Source organism: Acipenser ruthenus, chromosome 38, assembly GCF_902713425.1.
Source record: "Acipenser ruthenus chromosome 38, fAciRut3.2 maternal haplotype, whole genome shotgun sequence".
In the NCBI taxonomy this organism is placed as follows: Eukaryota; Metazoa; Chordata; class Actinopteri; order Acipenseriformes; family Acipenseridae; genus Acipenser; species Acipenser ruthenus.
The window spans coordinates 3,896,546-3,916,955 of record NC_081226.1 but is presented as its reverse complement, the minus strand read 5'-3'; the positions used below and the strand labels follow the sequence as shown (position 1 = coordinate 3,916,955).

General features: G+C 41.5%; 2 protein-coding genes across 3 annotated transcripts in view; one reads left to right on the top strand and one right to left on the bottom strand.

The window, feature by feature from the left end:
• Positions 1-2,264, bottom strand: part of LOC117964810 (C-type mannose receptor 2-like) — a 14,577-nt gene extending 12,313 nt beyond the window's left edge. Inside the window, exon 1 of the mRNA XM_059008847.1 lies at positions 2,036-2,264. The gene's annotated coding sequence lies outside the window, so the exon portion shown is untranslated. The remainder of the gene's footprint in view (positions 1-2,035) is intronic.
• The window catches only part of LOC117433678 (uncharacterized), a 24,395-nt gene extending 3,985 nt beyond the window's left edge, over positions 1-20,410 (top strand). Inside the window, exons 2-6 of one of the 2 annotated variants that reach the window (XM_059009203.1) lie at positions 3,302-3,607; positions 11,183-11,479; positions 14,959-15,288; positions 16,040-16,318; positions 19,460-20,410. In XM_059009203.1, coding sequence (XP_058865186.1) covers positions 3,302-3,607; positions 11,183-11,479; positions 14,959-15,288; positions 16,040-16,318; positions 19,460-19,650 — 1,403 coding nt within the window. In that variant the 3' untranslated portion in view covers positions 19,651-20,410. The other variant, XR_009310960.1, reaches the window with a different exon arrangement.

Below are 20,410 nucleotides of genomic sequence, written 5' to 3'. Positions count from 1 at the left end.
ATTTTTGTTGTTTTAAAATACACACAATATCAGTTCAGTTAAAGTCTTGTTTCAATTGTTCATCAAAGTAGCATTGTTTAGATTTGTTCCCAAAGTTACTGGGAAAACATACTTAAACTATTCTTAAACTTGTGTCGACAAGATGAGTTAAAATTATTCTAAAACAGGGTTAGACTCCTACAGAAAATAGTGAGTGGACTCTATGGGTTTAACCAATGTTGAGCAATGGTGCACATGTTCCTACCCGCATTTACAGTGCCAGTGAAGTCAACTTTACACCTAAAAAGATGAAGACATTGATCTATAGATATTATTTGGGGAGCCAGGTCCATGAAAAATCATACTGTTAGTTGGATGGGAAAATCTTTATTTGCATTTAAATAATGATATTATGTGGAGAATGGAACTAAGTTTTAGGCTACCAATAATGAGTATAATAATTAGAATTAACAGTGGAGCATGTGCTGTCACTGTTGGGTAGATTTTCTATGGAAGGTTCCCAGCCCAGAATAAAGAGACTCCCCCTCTCTAAACTAGGAGGGCTAGCCTTGCCTCTTCTTGAGAAATATTATTTGGCTGCAAGGCTATCGGTGCAATACTGGATTTTAAAAAATGTTAATGCGGGATGTCCCACCACATGGAACCATTTGGGAAAATAATCTGACTATTCACATCTCCTGGTCCCCCCAAGAAGTTGTTTAAACATTTTAAATAAATTGTATTTTGCATACCCTAAATGTCTGGTATAATGTTTACATTTTTTTTAGAATTAGACTATAATTTAAAACTGGAGAACAAAGACATTTCGTCCACAAAATAGAAAGTATGGCTTCAACACACTGCAGGACATGTCAGGATGGCACGCTGTTATCCTTTGACACGCACAGTCAAGCACAATACAAGAGCAAAGACTCTCAGTTCTTTCAAGTCCTCTAAATGACCACAATATAGCCTACGCACTAATAGCATACATCCAATTGAAGAAATATTACTGCTGCATGCCAAGCCAGATAGAATCTTCTACAAAATGTTCAACACTCTAATATCTAATAACAAAATATTTAAAACACAAAATAAAATATGATTAACATGTTTAGAGGATAAGGGCAGGACGGTTGGAAACATGTTAATACTATCAGAATGTCTTCATGTAAACTAATTGGTTTTTAAGTGATAAAAAATCGAGGGCGGTTCTGCCTTAAAATTCGATGTTTTAATCATTTAATTTAAATAATACTGGCTTAAAACGTAAAAAGAGCAACATGTGTACAAAGGTTAAAAACAAACAAAATCACCCGTCTCAACAGCGCTCATTACAACAATACCGAATACCTAATGCCTTTCTAAACATAATAAAACATCACTAATGTTGGGCTGACGTGAAGAGCAGCCAGCTTTCTCACATCTTGTTTCTCGACAGTGAGATTCAACACTGATTCAGCTCCTCAGTCCCCATCTGCTGCACGCTGAAGAGCTCCGTAGCCTATCTCATGGGACCGGACTCACTTCTGCATTAATATCAGAATCTTAAAGGTGCACAAGACAATGCAGTATCGTGTGGTGAGGTCAGTGGTTGGGTAGGCACTGGCCAGTCTCACACCCCAATTTACATAGATTCGATTGGCAGGCTTATAGAGAGCAGAATTCCAATTATGCACGGTTGGGAACGAGACTGTTATTGACGCAGCTCAACGAAAATCCCGATGTAATTACAGGATTCAACCGACAGATGGCACTGAATTTCAATACCTACATTATTATTATTATTATTATTATTATTATTATTATTTCTTAGCAGACTTACAATTGTTACAAGATATCACATTATTTTTTGCACATTAATCTGACCTCAGTGTCAAATTGATGGTTATTATTGTCCACAAAAGAATGTACTGTAAAGCGTACACACTGATTTAATTCATACTGTTAGTGTTTTTATATAAATGCCCAAATCTACAGTTAACCTGTTACCGTTCTTTAAACATTTGCTCATCAATACCCGACAATTCAAATGAAAATAAATACTTGCACATACATATCTACTTGTATATGAAGTCCATCCTTCTCTCCTGGATGAAGATGTCCGTGACATCATTGTAGAATTGCTCTCTCTTGGCCTGAAGTTTTAAAAGTCTCCTTTTCAATGGAAATAAGCGCCAGGGGTGAGAGCTGCCCTTGATCGATCCGATTCCGAGTATGGGTTTTGATTTGTTTAAGTTGACACATAACGTTTTTCATTTTCGGATCGGTTGATGTTAGACTTGCTAGCATAGCTTGGTTGGTTTGTTTAAGAGCGGTAACTCAAGGACACGCCCCAAAGGCAGAGAAGGTCTGTGCCTTTCCAACAGTTGTTCCCGTAGCATTTTTTCCGCAAGAACGCATGCGTCGATATTAAATGTGCAATGGAATTAGTGTAGTCACGTGACACAGTTAAGGCAGCGATGCGCTGTGCTTTTTTCTCACTCATTGCTGAGACTATATGGAACGCGCTTGCGCGACTGAGTAGAGCGGTTTACGTTCAAGTTCAATGGTAGGGAAAGGCAGAGCGCATCGCTGCCTCTCGTCTTTGCATCGAATGTTGTATATTACCAAAAAAAAATCCACTGTGCAGAAATGCGTTCTGACAACGAAAGGTAATGAACAGCCATACACAATTTAATATATAATATTACAGTGGGGTGGACACTTATCCAACCAAGCTATTTCAGTTTTTATTTTTAATTAATTTTCTACAAATTTCTAGAATATTTTTTTCACTTGGAAGTTGTGGTGTAGGATATGAATTTAATTCCAGGCTATAAGGCAACAAAAGGTGAACATTTTGAAAGGGGGTGTAGACTTTCTATAGGCATTGTATATATATATATATACATTGTTATTATTTATTTCTTAGCAGACACCCTTATCCAGGGCAACTTACATTGTTATAAGATATCACATTATTTTTACATACAATTAAATTATTATTTACACACAATTACCCATTTATACAGTTGGATTTTTACTGGAGCAATCTAGGTAAAGTACCTTGCTCAAGGGTACAGCAGCAGTGTCCCCCACCTGGGACTGAACCCACGACCCTCCGGTCAAGTGTCCAGAGCCCTAACCACTACTCCACACTGCTGCCCTAGTATTGTATTATATTGCAAGCATTGTAAAGCACAGAGAGGCATGGTAAAGCAAATAATAAATATGGCAAAACAAGGGCAAACTATGTTAATGCATAATAGTTTAACCATGGGAAAAAACAGTAGCATCAGTAGTAGAAGTAATGGTACTATTCTTCTCCTTCTCCTTCCAGGTTTCTTGCAGTACTCGTCTCTGGGAGAGACTGTTACCCTGCCTTGTGCAGGATTCCAGAAATATGAAAACTCTTTCATTCATTGGACCTTTAGTCAAAGATATGAAACATCTTCGGAGCTGGCCTCGGGTGGGAAGATTACAGTCAAACAGCCAGAGAGAGCTGCAAGACTGGAGGTGCTGCCTGACTCGTCTCTGCGGATACACCACCTGCACACAGAGGATGCGGGCCGGTATGACTGTGAACAAAATATAAATGGGTACTTTCATTCAGGAGGAACTCCTGTTTTTCTGACCCTGCTCACCAGTAAGTGTGTTGTAGTGTTTAAAGTAGCTATTAGTGGCATTAGAACCAGTTATATTACCATAACTCGTGTATCATACACACACATACTAATTTTACTTATCATAGTTCTGCAACATAATAAAAACATAACAAAGTGTAATAAAGTACAGTGAAAGCATGGTCAAGTATCCCATAGTAACAGCACAGCAGAGTGTAATAAAGTACAGTGAAAGCTTGGTCAAGTATCCCATAGTAACAGCACAGCAGAGTGTAATAAAGTACAGTGAAAGCATGGTCAAGTATCCCATAGTAACAGCACAGCAGAGTGTGATAAAGTACAGTGAAAGCATAGGTTGGCATTTTAAAGAGATGTTTGGTAAATCATTTTAAAAACATAGTTAACGAAAGCAAAATGCCTAGTGATAGAAAAAAACATGGAATATTAAAAACAAAACAAATATTACCGTGCAAACCTTTATAAGGGCACATGGCAACCAGAAGTCTTTAATCTGTACGTTGGGACTGGCAGACTTGTTTCTAATCAGACATCATGGGAAGCCATGCTGTTGAAGAGTGTGCACGTGTGATAGGGTTGACAGGAGTTAGTGTGTGGTGCATCCTAACTTTCTTGGATCTTTTGAAGAAACTCATTGGTAGGTGTCACTTGATGTTGTAGTGGATTATTTTCTTATAAGGTATTGCCTAAATGGCATTAAATAACTCAATAAAGCTAGACACATCATTAACAGTACAAAGAGCTTATAGATGGAACAATGAGGGTAAGAACTAGCCCTGCCCGGTATCTCTAGGACACTGGGAACTGAAGTGAGATAGAAAAAAGAGTTTGTGCATGTTTTATCTCTTTATTTTATTTTATATATTTTATATACTTTTATAATAAGGATGTTACAAAGTGTCTTTTGGAACAACGCCACACACCCGGCCGAGGAAGGTTCCAGAAAGTCTGCCCGGTAACAACCAATCAACAACCAATCAGACCCCGACTATAAGTGGAGCGATTGCCCCAGCCAATCAGATATGGGGTAAACAAGCTCCACAGATAACGAGGAACAACCAGTCTAAACTAATTTTAGATTGTCATGTCTAGCATAAACTTGTTATGCAGCTGCACCCTACATACTTCCTCTTTTTACTATTCTCTGCTACCTAAAATGGTATACACTTCCTCTGCTAAAGACATAGTTAAACTGCATTAAGTACCATATAAGGATAGGACGATTAGTTTCCTGCTTTAAGCTTGTTTAAGCTGACTATATATTGAGGAGCCAGAAACGGCTCGGTGTGCGATTCTGCTATTGCTAACAGAGACTATGTCGCTCTGTTGAACGCTCCTGATTGCAATCAATAAAAGGTAATTAATCTCATTTTGTTCGTTCTGTCTTTTGTCAGTCTCTAATATGTCTAATTGAGGGAAAGGTTGAATTTCCATTACAATTTGGCGCTGCGAGCAGGGTGTTAAACTCAGCCCGTTAGTGGTGTATGGGGCATCGAACTGACCCGGATTAGATTTCGACTTATGGTGAATAAGTCGTCTTTTGTAAAGATTTCGACTTAGAGTTTAAGTGGTCTTTTACAAAGAGACTTCTCTCTGTTGGTAGTTAAATATCTATGGGGTCTATTGACAAGTAGATGTTTGATGGGCCAATAAGAGAGGGTCTCTCAAAGAAAGGGGAAAGTTGTCTATTGATAGTCTGATATTTATGGGGTCTATTGACAAGTAGATATCTGATGGGTTCATGAGACGTAGTCCTTAAATTATAAGAGAAGCTGTCTTATAAAACCGGGTCGGGAGAGGTTGTCGACCGCCATCCCGAGGCTGATAAAACACCCGAAATAAAAGACAAAGAGACTGATTGAAGAGAGAATGAAAAACTGACGTAAACAAAAGAAAAAGAAAACTCGTTAATATTGATTACTAGAAACGTTTCAAATACTACCACTACCTTTCTTTTCCTCTCTATCTCTATTTTGTCCTTTGCTTGCAATTGCTGTTTCTGCGCTTCTTTTGTTTCCTGAGCAAAACCACAAGCCAGGTAGAGTCAGCGGCATCAAGAAAGAGGAAATGAGTCAGTCAGAGAGCAGGGCTGTAGACTGCACGAGCCTAACAGGATGTCAGAAAAAAATGCATGATAGGTGGGGGCCTTCCCCCCTTAGTCAAAGCTATTTGTGGTATAGTAAGTCAAGCTTCCCTTTGGGGGGCACTTTAAGTGTAAGTAAATTAGGGGATATACGGGAGGAGTTAGAACAATGGGAAAAACAGAAAAGGAAGCGTAAGGGCAGGATAGATTGGGACGCGTTTAGGAAGTGGGAGAGAATGGCTGAGGATGAAATGGAAAAAATGGAAAGAGGAAAAGGCTGGAACAATGACGGAGGGGAAAGGGGACAACAACGTCAACCCTGGCAAGGCAGGGGCCCGGTGGGCCAGGATACGGGAATTAATCCCTTTCCAGGCAATTGTCATAACTGTGGAGAGTATGGACACAGAAGAGTAGATTGTACAGGCCCCAGAGTGGGAAACTGTCAAGTGTTTTCAGGTAAATGTAGAAATTGTGGGGTATACGGGCATAGGCAGAAAGAATGCCTGACAGTAAAAGGTGTAGCAAATGGCTAAAGCAGGTTGCGGAAGGTATGAGTAAGTGTTGTAGAATGTGGATACACTAAAAAAGTAATATCAAGGATCCTTATTATGTAATATGCGCATTGTTTGTCTGTCTGTCTATTTAATGTTTACATGTCTGTATGCCTCCTACAGTGACCCCCGACATAAAGCGCAGAAGTTAATTGAATCAGTAATTTGTTCCTTTTCTATGATTTTCGTTAGGGAAAGTTAATTGAACTAATGTTCCTTTGTGTTTGTTTCTCTCTGTTTGTTTGTCCATGTGCACACGTTGTTTTAAATATGAATGTCAGAATTGTATTTTGAATACACTTACTGACTTTCTTTGCGCTGCGTATTAAAGTTTATAAGATTAGTGTTACGGGCTGTCACGCTGAGTCCTCCCAAAAGACCCCACTACAGATTTAACACAATAAACAATTTGCAATTAATTGTTGCGCTGACTTGTCTGTTATTGACTGTCCAAGGAGGATGAGTATGTTTAATTACCATCCCCAATATTTAGTGGATCCAGTCGCTAACAGTTGAGTTTGTACTTCGACTAAGCATTTAAAAAACTCGTGGGTGTTTGCTGGGCCAAGACTTGAGATTTGACAGAGGGTAAATTAAGTCCTGGTAGACGGACATGTAAGGTCTAGTGTTTTGCCGATTGTGGCATTGTTGTGTAACTGGAATTCCTTGTGAGATGTGATTGAGTGACCCGGGTCTGGTTGTGTGTGTGTGTGTGGATGTGAGGAGAAGGGGTATGGCTCAAAGGTAATGTAAAAGTGTGAGTAGGTTAAAGACAATATATATGTATATGTATCACGTTGTAAACAAGCAAGACTGATAGATGTACCGATTGTAAATGGGGAAGTAACTTGTCTAGGCCGCCAGCTGTCAGCCGAGGGGAAGTCCCTGTGCAAAAACAGAATTGAGGCGATACTAAAAATATCACAACCTGTAACTAACAAGAAAAAGGCAAAGTACAAAAAGACAAGAGGTTATGTTACAGAAAGTTAAAACATAGAAATAGATAGGCATTCCTAAAAGTTGTGTGGTTGAGAGGTGTTGTAGTTTACAGAAGGAAAGAGAAGTGTGGTAGGCTGGGGCATAGACAAGTTGATTGTTATGCTAAAGGTGGAACGGCAATAATATGAATCAGGTGTTAAAGACAGTGTAATGTGTCAAAATTGTATCCGTATGTTAAAATTAATTGGAAAGACAAAGAAAGGAATTCTGCAAGGTTCGTGCATTAAGTAACATAGAATAATAAATAAATAAAGTTGCATTACCAGTAAGAGTGCGTGAGAAGCACAATGGGGAAAAGGAAATGACAGTTTACGCAGAGGGGGCCAAACCGAGTCTGGGTTTTGGTTGGGGCCAAACGGTAAACCCATTTTGCCACGCGCCTGGTACCCCATGATGTGTAAGTGGGCACACGGTCTTGACCATGTGTCCAAAGGAGGGGTAGTAGGGGTAGTAGGGGTAGTAGACCATGTGTAGTAACCATGTGTAGTAGTAAAAAAATATATATATATAAGTGGGGCACAATTTGATGGAGCATGTCAGAACTGTGGTAAAATGGGACACAAAGGTCAGATTGCAAACAGGGGCAGAAACCTAAATGTGACAATTGTGGTAATCTCGGGCATAGGTGATCGTTTCGTTGTAAGACCAAGTAAAAGAACTGGACAACCCACACAGTCAACTAAAGTGAAAGCACAAAAGCAACGAGAAGGTTGAAACTGGCTAAGGAAGCAGTGCGGTTTCCTGTTAACCACAAAACAGCAGCTGTGTCAGTAGAGATATTTTGTCATTCTTGCACAGAAACAGCAGTCTATTATAGACACACAAAATAGACACAAGAAGAGAAAAGAGATGTTAACGGTTTGGTTAATACATAGTGCTGATGGTGACACAAACTAGGGTAGCAGTGAAGCTCCCACATGGGGTTAAGTGAGTACGTTGGACACAGACCAAACGGTACCACCGCGTGGATACATCTCAGTTTGAATTTGCTGACACTGAATACCCCGAAACTAATGGTATATCCCTTTCCACAGACAGCGGGAGCAGCAACGGACAGTAACATGATTTGTGTTCCAGGTATTATGTCATTCCAGAGTCGGAGAGGATTCCACACTTCTGGGCGTGGAACGAGGCGTGTGCAGAGAGACAAGCTTTGGGGGCCCCCTGGGAGAATTGCACGTGAATCCTTAGACAACGACAAAGACCACTTTCCTTCGAGAGTAACATAGAGGGAACGCGGCAACCTGTGCGTTTGATAAGCCAGAACAATGCAATGACTCCAGCACAGTTTGAACAATGTCCTACTTGTGATACTAACAGTGGGAGCGATCCAGTATGAGTCAATATGCAACCGAACTGTAAGCAGTGGTGCGTCATTGGAGGTGGACTGTCTCTGGACGAAAAAACTGTGTCAAAACAGTGACAACAGGAACAAACTAATGCAACAAGCAATTGGACATGTGTTAATGTGCACTCAGTGCGTGTGATGGTACTTGTGAAAATACATGGTATATGGGAGGTATGAAGCCACAGTTCCACTCCACTCAATGTCCCCCACTAATGCCCTTTCCCCAGACAGGTTGATAGCTGTGGAAGAGGCAAAACCATTTGTGATGGGAGCAACCTGGTTGCAAACGTTGGTAAAAATGAACATTGAAGATATCGAACGACATTACACCAAAAGGTGTGGTGAGTTTAGCCTATTAGCTAAAATACTGAATAAAACTCTTAAATCGTGGATTGGATACTTACCAACATAACGCAGGTGGCCGTCAGAGGAGGGGTCTGATTGACGACATTGCTGGGTGGTTCGGGGCTGTGAATTCAAGCCTCAATTCCATAGATAGTATACAGCAGGACAATGAAAACCATGGCCGGTTTCTGAAAACAGGTGATGCTATTCAGAGATTGGCCATGGCCGAACAAATGACTGGTGAAAGACGGTTAATACAATAATTGAAGATGTAAATTTGACAGCTTGGAGAGAACAGGTGTTGCGTGGGATATGACCGGATACTGATATGTACTGAACGATGTGATGAAGATATTTGTTTTATTTTAATAGTGCCACATACCACCGGTCGGGTCCACCACAGTACTGGGATAGTAGTCTAGGGGTAGTAATTGGAACACGGGTTATAGTCCCACAAATAACATGGGTTGATCAGCGTGCTCAAAAATGCCACCCTGTACTTCAAAGCCACTGAGTTTATTGAATTTGGTGATGCTGTTCTGTGTGACCATGCTAACAGCACTAACCTGTCAATGCAATTGATGGAAGCAACGGTACACCCAAAGCTAGGGTACGAAAGATGCACTCAGATGAGAAATGGAACATGGTGTGCAATCACCTTAAGCATGGGGGTGGGAAGTAGCGGCCAGGTAAGCCTCATGTCGCCGGCTGTGTGTTTTCACCCGCAGGGTGTTGTGACTGTGGGACACCTGAGCATGCACCCCACTCCACCTATTAACATCACAGGCATTAACAAAGATGCTGAAGAATGGATGAAGACAATCAATCATACAGGTATGCTGGTGGCATTGGCACACATTAACAAGCAGCTTATGGACGTTCACTCGAGAGTTAGTAGAGTGCAGGCGTCGCTGGCGGGCAACGCTGGTCAACTGATATTAGCAGATGCCTGATCACATGGGTGGGGTATCCTATGTGGATTAGCTAGAGAAAGTGCTGGAGTGGACTGGGCTGACTAGTGGAAGGTGGTGGGACAGGGGTCCTCGCTTATTTCATTATTGGTTTTGTCTATTGCTATTTTATTATTCTGTTATTTGAAATATGTGCTTAAGAAACAAAAAAGATTACTTACAGGGCTAGCCAATGAAGTATTGTGTTCCCGCATACGGGGCTATTAGCACCACTAAACATTTGACCATGCCCCTCCTCGTCACTGAAGGTAAAGAGGAAGAGGGGTTGAGTTTAGGTATGATAGAATATCATGATTAGTTATGGTACCGGGTTGGCACGGTACCAAAGGAGGGAATGTAGTGGATTATTTTCTTATAAGGTATTGCCTAAATGGCATTAAATAACTCAATAAAGCTAGACACATCATTAACAGTACAAAGAGCTTATAGATGGAACAATGAGGGTAAGAACTAGCCCTGCCCGGTATCTCTAGGACACTGGGAACTGAAGTGAGATAGAAAAAAGAGTTTGTGCATGTTTTATCTCTTTATTTTATTTTATATATTTTATATACTTTTATAATAAGGATGTTACAAAGTGTCTTTTGGAACAACGCCACACACCCGGCCGAGGAAGGTTCCAGAAAGTCTGCCCGGTAACAACCAATCAACAACCAATCAGACCCCGACTATAAGTGGAGCGATTGCCCCAGCCAATCAGATATGGGGTAAACAAGCTCCACAGATAACGAGGAACAACCAGTCTAAACTAATTTTAGATTGTCATGTCTAGCATAAACTTGTTATGCAGCTGCACCCTACATACTTCCTCTTTTTACTATTCTCTGCTACCTAAAATGGTATACACTTCCTCTGCTAAAGACATAGTTAAACTGCATTAAGTACCATATAAGGATAGGACGATTAGTTTCCTGCTTTAAGCTTGTTTAAGCTGACTATATATTGAGGAGCCAGAAACGGCTCGGTGTGCGATTCTGCTATTGCTAACAGAGACTATGTCGCTCTGTTGAACGCTCCTGATTGCAATCAATAAAAGGTAATTAATCTCATTTTGTTCGTTCTGTCTTTTGTCAGTCTCTAATATGTCTAATTGAGGGAAAGGTTGAATTTCCATTACAATGTGCAAGTAAAGTTCTAGCAGCTAAATCGAAACAGCTTTTATTTGAGATGAAGGCACAGACTGAAAGCACTCTTTCTATACAGATATGTTAATGTGGCACATATATTTAGCTATTTTTATACCGGTGGTCTTTAATACCGTTGCTCTTTGGTTTCCCTTTCAGTTACAGCTGTCCCAGGTAGAGACTTAATGAGAGGCATCGATTTAGCTCTACAATGCACCCTGGTGTGTAATGGTGGTATTGCAGACTGCAGGTCAGTTCCTGACAATGTTAAACTGACCTGGGTGGATGATGAAGGCACAGCCCTGCAGGGAGACATGTTCAAGATCACTTCCTACAGAACACATTCCATTCTGTCTCTGGAGCTGCAGAAATCAGACCACAACAGGAGATGGAGATGTGACCTAACTGAGGGAGGTGCAGTAAAGGCTTCGTATAGCTACACCACTACACTTGCAGGTATTATTCATATCATTGCTTAGTGTTTGTGGCTAATATAATAAATAACCCAATAAGCATGACCTGCAGTGCACTTTCCGCTGTATAGGTCTCACTGGCTGTTTTGGGGCTGTAGTAACAGGTGGCAAAAAGAGTGTTTTTTATTATTTTGTTTTGTTTCTTTTTAATTCTCCTTCAAACAATAACAACATCATTGCAAGTGTCCTCTGTGGGTCATAGCACATCACTGGACTTTGCTGTTTTCACCTTCGTCCATCACACACCAGTTTCTGCTGCCTCTGATTCAGGGTTGCTCTTAATTCATTTTCCCTGCCGGTGTGAGCAGCAGTGTGTGTGGCAATCGTGTAAGAACATTGGAAAAGGACACAAGGCTGTTCTGGGTGCGTCTGTGCTGTTATGTGTTGTGTTATTTTATTACGTAGTTAGTTGTGTATTTAAAATATTTATCATTCTTCATTTGCTTTTATATGTCTGCTATGTCATTTCTCTCTGTATCTTTATCTATTTTCTTTTTCAATTTATGTCCCTTGCTCTTGCGTATCATTCTATTCATCATACTGCCCCTTCATCTCTATCTCCAATCCCTCGTGTCTTCTTATATTCCCTCTCGTCCTCTCCGCTCATCCTCTACTGGCCGGCTTGTTATGCCTTCTCTTCGCTCTCCTTCCTCCCGTGCTTGCTCCTTCTATTCACTCTCCTTCCTCCTGTGCTCGCTCCTTCTCTTCACTCTCCTTCCTCCTGTGCTGCTCCTTCTCTTCACTCTCCTTCCCGTGCTCGCTCCTTCTCTTCACTCTCCTTCCTCCTGTGCTCGCTCCTTCTCTTCACGCTCCTTCCTCCTGTGCTGCTCCTTCTATTCACTCTCCTTCCTCCTGTGCTCGCTCCTTCTCTTCACTCTCCTTCCTCCTGTGCTAGCTCCTTCTCTTCACTCTCCTTCCTCCTGTGCTGCTCCTTCTCTTCACTCTCCTTCCCGTGCTCGCTCCTTCTCTTCACTCTCCTTCCTCCTGTGCTCGCTCCTTCTCTTCACTCTCCTTCCTCCCGTGCTGCTCCTTCTATTCACTCTCCTTCCTCCTGTGCTCGCTCCTTCTCTTCACTCTCCTTCCTCCTGTGCTGCTCCTTCTCTTCACTCTCCTTCCCGTGCTCGCTCCTTCTCTTCACTCTCCTTCCTCCCGTGCTGCTCCTTCTCTTCACTCTCCTTCCTCCTGTGCTGCTCCTTCTCTTCACTCTCCTTCCCGTGCTCGCTCCTTCTCTTCACTCTCCTTCTTCCCGTGCTCGCTCCTTCTATTCACTCTCCTTCCTCCCATGCTGCTCCTTCTCTTCACTCTCCATCCTCCCGTGCTCACTCCTTCTCTTCACTCTCCATCCTCCCATGCTGCTCCTTCTCTTCACTCTCCTTCATCCCATACTCGCTCCTTCTCTTCACTCTCCTTCATCCCATACTCGCTCCTTCTCTTCACTCTCCTTCCTCCCGTGCTCGCTCTTTCTATTCACTCTCCTTCCTCCTGTGCTCGCTCCTTCTCTTCACTCTCCTTCCTCCTGTGCTCGCTCCTTCTCTTCACTCTCCTTCCTCCCATGCTGCTCCTTCTCTTCACTCTTCTTCCTCCTGTGCTCACTCCTTCTCTTCACTCTCCTTCCTCCTGTGCTCGCTCCTTCTCTTCACTCTCCTTCCTCCTGTGCTCGCTCCTTCTCTTCACTCTCCTTCCTCCTGTGCTCACTCCTTCTCTTCACTCTCCTTCCTCCCGTGCTGCTCCTTCTCTTCACTCTTCTTCCTCCTGTGCTCACTCCTTCTCTTCACTCTCCTTCCTCCCGTGCTGCTCCTTCTCTTCACTCTCCTTCCTCCCGTGCTCGCTCCTTCTCTTCACTCTCAATTTTGATAGAAACACATGTTATAGCAAACATGGATGTTTGCTTTAAAACTATATATATATGGAAGGGTGGTGGGTAATTCACTGACAGAAGGGAGACACAAGTGAACTTGAAACAACAGGTGTCCAGTTTTATTAATGGTGGGGCAGTTCCACTTTTTGGCCCGCAGAGGGCGCTGTTGTCTGTGGTCTGCCTATCAGCGATGATATGCAGAGCCACAGAGATACCAGAGGCGGAACCGTTTATCAATGCAGGCGCACTCACAGGTGCTCAAACAAAAGAATAAGCAAAAGGAGAAAAGAACAAGGAAAATAAAACACAGTAATCAAAAACTACAAATAAAAGGTGCTGCACTCGGCAGCTTCACCCCGACCGTCACTACCCGCACGGTCCGGGTCTCCGTCCTACTCTCGCCGCTCCCTCAGCCTGCTAAAAATGCTGATGGGGTCTGCCCACGGTTATCCCCGCTAACACTATTTTCTTTCTTTTGTTCTCTTTTCTTTTGGGGTTTTCCTCCCCGGCCGTGTCTCGGTTCTGGACCAGAGCCTCCGCACGTCTTTTCAGAAGGGCAGACCTGAGGGAACAGCAGAATGTTATTTTTATAGGGCCAGCAATCCCCCTCTCAGCCATTCAGAGAGAAGGAAAGCCCACACGCCTCTCCTACCTCTCCGTGTCACTGCCATGACTGACAGGCGAATATTCAATGGCTGCTGCCCTCTTCCTGCAGCACTTTGAATACATCAGAAGAATCAGTACAGGTCTCCCCCTGTTACAAGGACATATCGTGCTAACTTACCAGGTCTGTTCACCTTGAAAATGACATTGTCCCCACCCCTGCTGACTGCCAGGCTTTTCAGCCAGAAAATACTGCTGAGGTGCAGTGACCTGGGAAGTGACACAGTAACAAACTTCCTAAAAAGTAAAGCAAACTGAGAACTTCCTTGAACCTACAGTCGTTCGGTACCAGAGATCATGTTTTAAATTGAAAACACGTTTGCTAAGACATGTGCTTCTTTCAAAACTGCACATGTGTAGACCTGTGTAGAGAGTGCGCACCAGCAGCTATAAAATTACTTTGTCAGTATCCTCTGTACATACTTAGCCTTTGCAACCTTTTTGTATCCCAAGATTAGTAGGAATGCAGCTATGAACTATGTTATATATTTAAACTGGTGTTTTTTATGTACTCTGTTGTATTCAGCTGTTACAAACTAAGTATGTAACTTGCATGTATGTGATGTGAAACAGCATGTTTAGTAGGATTGTTTGGACCTGCAGAAAAAGTTCATTTTGGACATACACCAGGGTATTTATTTATATACAGACTTCAAGCACCTCAGTGTAATTTCCTGGAGGCTGTGTGGTCCAGTGGTTAAAAAAGGGCTTGTAAGCAAGAGATTCCTGCTTCAAATCCTAGCTCACTCACTGACTCACTGTGTAACCCTGAGCAAGTCACCTCCTTGTGTTCTGTCTTTTGGGTGAGATGTGTAAGTGACTCTGCAGCTGATGTATAGTTCACACACCCTAGTCTCTGTACGTCACCTTGGATAAAGGCATCTGATAAATAAACAGGTAATAATGAGCTAAATCAGTTGTGCTGTTTTTATTTCCCACAGTCAATGTTGAAGATGTGTACTCCACTGTGGGAGGATTCATTCACTTCCCCTGTGCAAAGACTGCTCAGCCAGAGGCAGGGCAGCAATTAATTTGGTCCTTTCAGAGATCTGGGACCACGAGTTGGAAGACTCTATTCACATTCCGACCCAGTGGGAATGTACTCACCAATGCTGAAGAGGTAGACAAGAACAGACTGGCAATGGCAGTCAATACTTCCTTGCTGATCCGCAGTGTCCAGACAGCAGACAGTGGGCTCTATCGGTGTTCACAGCACAATGATTCTAACCTTCAGAAACCCCTTCAGGTGTTGGCTCTGAACGTACTCTCTGGTAAGTCTGGTCAATATGTTCCTGTTTAATGCAGATGAGAGGTGCATTCAAGTCTGGTATCTCAAGTCCAGGTTCAACGTTTCTGGTTATTTTGTCCCTTATATTTCCTGGATTGTGCTGCTGGGATGAAGCACTACCCTATCAAGATCCCTGTCTGAATAGATAACCATGCCCTCTTAAAATACAAGCAAAGCATTTCAATAAGCAAGCAGGCCATCCCACAAGTGCATGACACCTCAGAATGGTACTTACTGTGTGGTAATGCAGAATGGTACTGTGTGGTAATGCAGAATGGTACTTGCTGTGTGGGAATGCAGAATGACTGGCGTGGTGCAGCTGCTGCCTGGATGCCCTTACCACTCAGACCCTCCTGTTTGTTTAATGCACATCTTGGCAGCCTTGCCTTGAACAGGTTCCCCTCTTCAGCTACAAATGACTTTAATGAGCCGTCTCTCTCTCTCTCTCTCTCTCTCTCTCTCTCTCTCTCTCTCTCTCTCTCTCTAAAGAGAGAGAGAGAGAGAGAGCATCCCAGAATGCGTTCTCCATTTACAATCAAGGTGAAACAATTGGGTGGGGTGTTTGCTCTTCGTTATAAACGGATTACTGAAACAGTGACTGCAATGTGATTGAATTGGTCACACCAAGATATTCAGAGAGTAGGTAAAACTAGGTAATAAACCTGCATTGGTTTTTATCATTTTGATATGCACTGTAGGTGTATGAACTGTGATTAAATGTGTTTGTTTTCCAGGGAGTGCTGACCGGATCTCACCCTTGCAGGCAGGCTCCAACGCCACCCTGACTTGCTCCTTGACCTGTGGGTTTGTATGTCCACCAGCCAAGCTGCTATGGAGTGACAGTAATGGAAACAGTCGGCAGGGCGGCGCTAGAGAGGGTTTTCTGATCCGCTCGAACATCACCAGCTCCCAGCTGTTTCTCACTGGCCTCCAGAGCTCTGAGCAGATCAGTTGCAGTGTGGAGGAGGACGGGAAGCAGAGAGTCTACCTGCAGTATCTCATTCAATTACCAGGTGATATTAATGCTTTAAATAATTTTTTTAATGTGTTTTTAGGTTCTGTTTTGGATTGGATCTCTCGGGCTGCTTGGAAATGATGTAGTTGTTTCAAATAATTTTACATCTGTTCATTACATAGGCACCAAATGTGCAGTTTTGGAAGAAACACATGTTACAGCAACTGCTACTACACTAGATTAAAGAAATCTCTGTTAGCAAGTCTTGCACTTCCTGGGTTTTTCACCTGTAGAGTGAAAGTGTCCTCACCCCTTCACTGGCTTGTTCACTGTCAATGACCAATCAGCTGCTACCCCTATTTACTGACATGCTTTCAGCCAGTAACATGCTTTGACCCAGAAGACACTGCTTGGGTGAATGACCTAGGAAGTAAAGCAGTAACTTTTAGCAAGGCAAGGGAAGCACGCTGAGATAGTACCAGATGTCTGTTTTAAAATGTGTTGTGTTGAATTTAAATTAAGGGAAGTCATGTTAAAACTTTACAATGCATTAGTAAGACCTCACCTAGAATATTCTGTTCAGTTCTGGTCACCTTGTTACAAAAAGGATATTGCTGCTCTAGAAAGAGTGCAAAGAAGAGCAACCAGAATTATCCCGGGTTTAAAAGAACCAGTCATTGTATTTGTATCTTGCTTTTAATTGTATTATTACTTGTACTTTGATTCTTGAAATGTATTTTTGTTTACGACTGTAAGTCGCCCTGGATAAGGGCATCTGCTAAGAAATAAATAATAATAATAATAATAATAATAATAATAATAATAATAATAATAATAATAATAATAATAATAATAATAATAATATTAAAAGGCATGTCGTATCCAGACAGGCTAAAAGAATTGAATCTATTCAGTCTTGAACAAAGAAGACTACTTGGTGATCTGATTCAAGCTTTCAAAATCCTAAAAGGTATTGACAATGTCGACCCAGGGGTCATTTTTGACCTGAAAAAAGAAACAAGGACCAGGGGTCACAAATGGAGATTAGATAAAGGGGCATTCAGAACAGAAAATAGGAGGCACTTTTTTACACAGAGAATTGTGAGGGTCTGGAACCAACTCCCCAGTAATGTTGTTGAAGCTGGCACCCTGGGATCCTTCAAGAAGCTGCTTGATGAGATTCTGGGATCAATAAGCTACTAACAACCAAACGAGCAAGATGGGCTGAATGGCCTCCTCTCGTTTGTAAACTTTCTTATGTTCTTATGTAACATGTGTTTCTTTTAAAACTGCACATTTGCACATATCCAATGGAAATGCACATTGTTAATATGTATGGAAATACTTTGTGAGATGCAATCACTTTAAAGCGAGTCTCCAGACTCTAAAGTCCCGCTAGTGCCTCTTCCTGCAGGATAATGATTTCTTTACTCTCTTGCTTTGATCCAACAGGTTCACGGTTTTATGATGTAGGACGTCAGCATTTTTCACTTCAATTTTTCAATAAAACCACAAAAGAACAGAATAGTAGGGAAAGTGCTTATACAGACCTCCCCATTATTTCACATTGAAAACAGTGAATGTGTGAAAGACCTCAATACAGAACATGTAGGACTTTAACCATTCACTGTCAGCATGGCCTACAGTGAACTAACCAAATCAGTGCATTAATAACCCATTAGGTGCCATTGTCCTCATTTGAGGACAGGATACTCTGTCTTTTTTGAAGCTTTTTAACCTGTTATTTTAGTTTTCTCTTTAACTATATTGTTATGATAACTTACTCTCATTTTTTTAACCGCAAAAGATAAGTCTAAAAGTAATTGTTGATTCTGCAAATAAAGCCTTTCAGATACTTTTATGGCGCCTCAATATAAAATAAGAAACTGAAGCCTAATGATCAATTTCTTGGTGTTTTCTTATCCACAGTGATGATAAAGCTCCATTTTCTATGTTGAGCTTCATAGCTGGCGTGACATTCCACTGGTCTGATTACTGGCAATAAACAGAACCCAACAGTTTGTAGCCAAAAAGAAGGATTTACATGTTGTTGTTGTTTTTTTCTGTGACGAGATATTGATTTAGAATGTAGCAAATTACATAAATACCACTTGTGTTCTAATATTTTAAGTACTTAATGGCCAAGGTGAAATATCGAGGCCGCAGTTTATTATCAGTCAAACTTAATACTTTTTTCCCCCCACCTAAACACCCACTTTACTGACAATACAGGCAAATACAGGCAAACAGCTGCAGATCTGCCAACACTTTCCACTAACAACACTATGAAACATATTGTGACAGAAATATAATGAGTTCTGGTTGTAAATCTCCCTCTCGACCTGTGAGGATACAAAGTAGCGAAAGGGAAAGGCTTTGGACAGGTTGGCCTGACAGTTCATTCCATGGGTCGGGAAGTCAGTCAGCCTGGAAAAAGACGAGACTCCAGTGCGGGAATGTATTGACCTGGAAGGTAAACGAGGTAGCAGCGGCAAGCAATAGAATCAGCTGCAATCGTTTACCAAGGGGTCACGCATAATCGCATAAAAGGGGCTGGAAAATTTTAAATCTTTTCCTTCGCTTGGGTTTTTGTTACGTGGAAACTGGAAGGACCGGGAGATTGCCCCAAATAAATAAACGAAAGGAGTTAGCGAGTGTTTTGTTTGTTTCTTTGTCTGTTTAGTAATTGTCTGTGTTTGTAATCACTAGACGGCTAAACACAGAGAGCTGTCGCCGAGGGTCAGCACGAAACCGGATCACCACTGCACTACCGTCACGAATAAACGTTGTTATCAGCACCTGTTTCACTAATAGCACGTATTATATTGTACTTCACCACAAGCACTGAGAGCACTCACTTTGGAACAGTGATCGTGTGTGTCTAATTGTGTGTGTTTTGTACCGTGTCTATTATTTGCGGGACTGCAACCCTTCGCTTTATTACTGTGCAATACACATTGTTGTGTATTGCCAGCTCTTTATTATTTACTGGCGGGTCATCAGACCATTGGATTATAAACCATTAAAACAATCATTTTCACCCGTACTTTGCTGTCTGTGCGTTCTTGGAATTACTGTATCCGCACTGCACCTGCTACCACTTACCACTTTGCCACACATTTAAAAATGGATTTAAAAAAATGATTTGGAAATAAATCATTTCTAAGTAGTTCAATTGCACTAATTCTTTTTCTTTCAGTGTCCGTCTCTAAAGTGGAATTGATAATCAGAGTCTTCATCTTCTGTGCTGTTCTCATAATCCCCGCCATCATCGGAGCTGTCGTATACGTCAAGAGGAGCAAGCGAGCAGCAGAGGAAGTGACGTCAGGGATAGAGCTCACGCCCGTCAGGGGACTTCCTGTCAGCCCTGGAATCACTGCCACATTGTAGGCTCTCCCTTATATAGGTTCACCACAATTTGCCTTGTTTTTCAATATGCTTTACCATACCTAGCTCTTCTGTGCAATGCTTGCCTATGCTTTACCATGCTTTCACTCTGCTTTATTACACTTTGATACAGCTATGGCCAAAAGTTTTGCATTACCTATTTTTGAATTGAGACACAATAATAACAAATTAAAAATGATAAAGATTATTTAGATCTTTTATTTAACAACATGTAATCAAAGAAACTACAAAATGATATTACAAAAGTCATCAAGTATATGGAAAACTACAAAGCGGTATGTAATTCAATAGGTTGACGTGACATTATTCAGCAGGTTCATTAGTTAATTCTATAGGATGATGCAAAACGTTTGGCCATAGCTGTTGGCTTTTACTATGAGAAACTTTCATAAGGGTTGTAACACCTGAAAAATGTGATTGAGAAGATCTTTACACTGGCTAAGGTTTGGTGTATTACTGTCCTCAGAACTATACAGTGTTCAGAAGATGTATTGTATTCAGACTAGCTACTGTATAACTATTACTGGTACTGACATTCATTTGTTTTTCTGGGACTAAAACTATTTAGTTCATAATGAAATACATTTCAGGTTTTGTTACAATTAGAGAAATAAACAAACAAAAGACAAATTCAGATCAAATCATTTTATTTTTATATCAGCAAAACATACATCATATCAATATATTCAGAAATACAGAATCAAAATAGACTGAAGAGACTCACTCGGTACATAACATAGTT